At 50.0% G+C, this 2500-nt stretch overlaps 1 protein-coding gene across 5 annotated transcripts in view; it reads right to left on the reverse strand.

Annotated features, from left to right (window-relative positions):
• The window catches only part of LOC119572233 (semaphorin-5B-like), a 74854-nt gene that overhangs the window by 1600 nt on the left and 70754 nt on the right, over positions 1 to 2500 (reverse strand). For all 5 annotated transcript variants that reach the window (XM_037919218.1, XM_037919214.1, XM_037919215.1 and 2 more), the window contains 7 exons: positions 2384 to 2500; positions 2035 to 2177; positions 1576 to 1765; positions 826 to 1359; positions 535 to 702; positions 178 to 321; positions 1 to 54 (listed from right to left, as the gene is read on the reverse strand). The exon at positions 1 to 54 is cut by the window's left edge and continues 1600 nt beyond it; the exon at positions 2384 to 2500 is cut by the window's right edge and continues 97 nt beyond it. In XM_037919218.1, coding sequence (XP_037775146.1) covers positions 1 to 54; positions 178 to 321; positions 535 to 702; positions 826 to 1359; positions 1576 to 1765; positions 2035 to 2177; positions 2384 to 2500 — 1350 coding nt within the window. The remainder of the gene's footprint in view (positions 55 to 177; positions 322 to 534; positions 703 to 825; positions 1360 to 1575; positions 1766 to 2034; positions 2178 to 2383) is intronic.

Here is a 2500-nt window from a genome sequence, read left to right on the forward strand (position 1 = left end):
AATTGGATTCCCCACTGGCACTCAATACGGCTGCCTCCACAACTGTAATGTCAGCTGTGAAGAAACGTATTCTCATTAATAAACATGCATAATTGATTATGTTTACTTACGTCAGTGCTAGCTATTTGTTTTTCTAATGTTAACTTCCACAATGCCATTCAGAATCTAATGAATTACCATCAAGTTCCTGGCATGACTGCCGTTGTTGGTCAAGTCCGCGACACTGGCTGGGCTGGTCGGACAGGCAATGGCGTCGACGGACCCTCTCTTCTCCGTCCCTGCAGGAAGACCATTGCGCCCACGGGCCCCATCCCTCCTCACCTGAAGTAATAATCAAATGTTTAAGCCTAAGAACCTAATAGTTTCCAATTCCTTCAAAGAAACAATCTGGTCTGCTTGTTCATATCAGACAGTAGCCTTACTTACTTAATTCGCAATACGTATTAGTCTAATCCATCTACAGAATATGTAACTTCGAATTTTCCGGTCATTTTTTCTACCATTTGCTGAGTACGTGATAGAGGGATATCTTACCTTCACATGGCACTTGTTCACAGGGCTCCTGACTGGTGTGTGACCCAATACATTCTGAGGCATCCACAAAGGCGTTATGTGAGGCGGTACATCGCCGCGTCCTCTGCCGGATTCCGGGTCCACAGGAAGAAGAGCAAGAACTCCACTCGCTCCAGCACGTCCACAGCCCTGGATACATGAAGAGACGGTTTTACCACATAGCTCTCTCACATTACCAGTGGAATATATTGGGCTATCGTGAAATTTCTATTATTCAATATATGCAGCAATCAAATGAACAAACGTACATACCCCTGCAGGCATGCTCATTGCAGGTTCTCTCTAAAGTGGAGGTCCCTGTGCACGTGCCGCTGGTGCATGTGCGGTGGCGTAACTGCCTGCCGCCGTCGCAGGGCTCGTCGCACTTGGTCCATTCGCCCCAGTCCGACCATCCTCCGCTGCTGTCGATAGAGTCGTGCGAATTGTAACAACGGCCGTGGGCACAGACACGCTCTTCTTGACGCAGACTGCCAGTGCGGAGAGGATTGTCGCGGTCCCCTGTGGCTATGCATTCGATCCTATACCGCTTCTGGATGCTCGTGTCCCCCGAAGCATTGAGTGCCAGCCACGGGGTCCACGATGAGAGCTTCCTGGTCTCCGGGCAAGACCAATCCCCACAGGTCTCGACGTCCTCCCCGCACCCCGTGCAAGAAGCGCCTCCGTTCTTGGGGACGGGCCTGGTGCAGGAACGCTTTCTTCTCCGGATTCCAGTTCCGCAGGTAGCGGTACATCTGCTCCAGGATCCCCACTCGCTCCAGCCGCCGTCCACAGGGAGGGCCGTGTAAGCTGCACAGGAACAGTAATACATCAGGAACTGGCGTACCAACTGATCAGTTGATGATACAAGTATATAATACTTAAGTAAACATAATTTCTAAAGTGCAATCATTATCGAATCCTATCACTGAAAGTATGAAAAAAGGAATCGCGGTAAACACGCAAAGCGAGCCCGCGTTTATCTAAACACTGTACTGACATAACAGGATTTCGCAGGACACTCACAAGGGCAGTGCGGGAGGGTGTGGCAGTAGATTTCGGTGCGCTCTTGCCCCACGCAGACGCGACCTCCGTATTTCGGCTCCGGGTTGGAACACGTTCTGCGGCGCGTCTTGACGGCGATGCCACACGTTGCGGAACACTGGGACCAGGACGACCAGGCAGTCCATCCACCGTGCACCGTGCAGTTGGAGACCTGCGTCCGGTAGAGTTGCGAAGTTTAGCTTGCGGACAACACATTTCTTTTCACACTCATCAAAAGTAAATTTGGTGTTGAGGTCAGATATAAACGAAGAGAACGATTAAATCAAAGTCACTCTCAGAGACAAAAGCACGTTTCTTAACTTCTCGAGAGGACATCTTCAATCACCTCATCAACAAGCATAACCTCTAGAATTCAGTATATTTCTAACCAATATCAGTGTAATCCTAGGAACGCAAAACAATCCTCCTCAACAGCCGTACCTCTGTCCTGGCACCAACACACTCAGCGCCTCCACGGGCCGGGTGCGGCGAGTCACACACTCGGTGGCGACACATGCACGGGTCGCTGGAGCCTGACTGCTTGCATGGAGACCACGACGACCAGCGGCCCCAACCTCCGTCAACTGGGAAAGAGCAGAGGGTTGTGAGCTTTTAGTTTTGCTGTTAACATTTATGAATAGCTGTGTCTCTTTTGAGGTATCACATTTTCCAAAGGCATGTATCTGTGTAGCTGTTCATATAAATCTGATCATTCACTGAATATATAGAGACACACCCATGCGTCATATCAACCAAATAAAGAACGCTCTATTTTGTTTTCGAAATATACCTGGATCTGTAGTTTGAGGACATTCTATCACCTCCTGCACCCACGAAGGCACGAAGGGGTTCTTGCCAGGAGGGGGAGAGCACTCCAGCCTGTTGGTGTCCCAGCCACAGTAGGGGT

The sequence above is a fragment of the Penaeus monodon genome, chromosome 4 (assembly GCF_015228065.2).
Source record: "Penaeus monodon isolate SGIC_2016 chromosome 4, NSTDA_Pmon_1, whole genome shotgun sequence".
Classification (NCBI taxonomy): Eukaryota; Metazoa; Arthropoda; class Malacostraca; order Decapoda; family Penaeidae; genus Penaeus; species Penaeus monodon.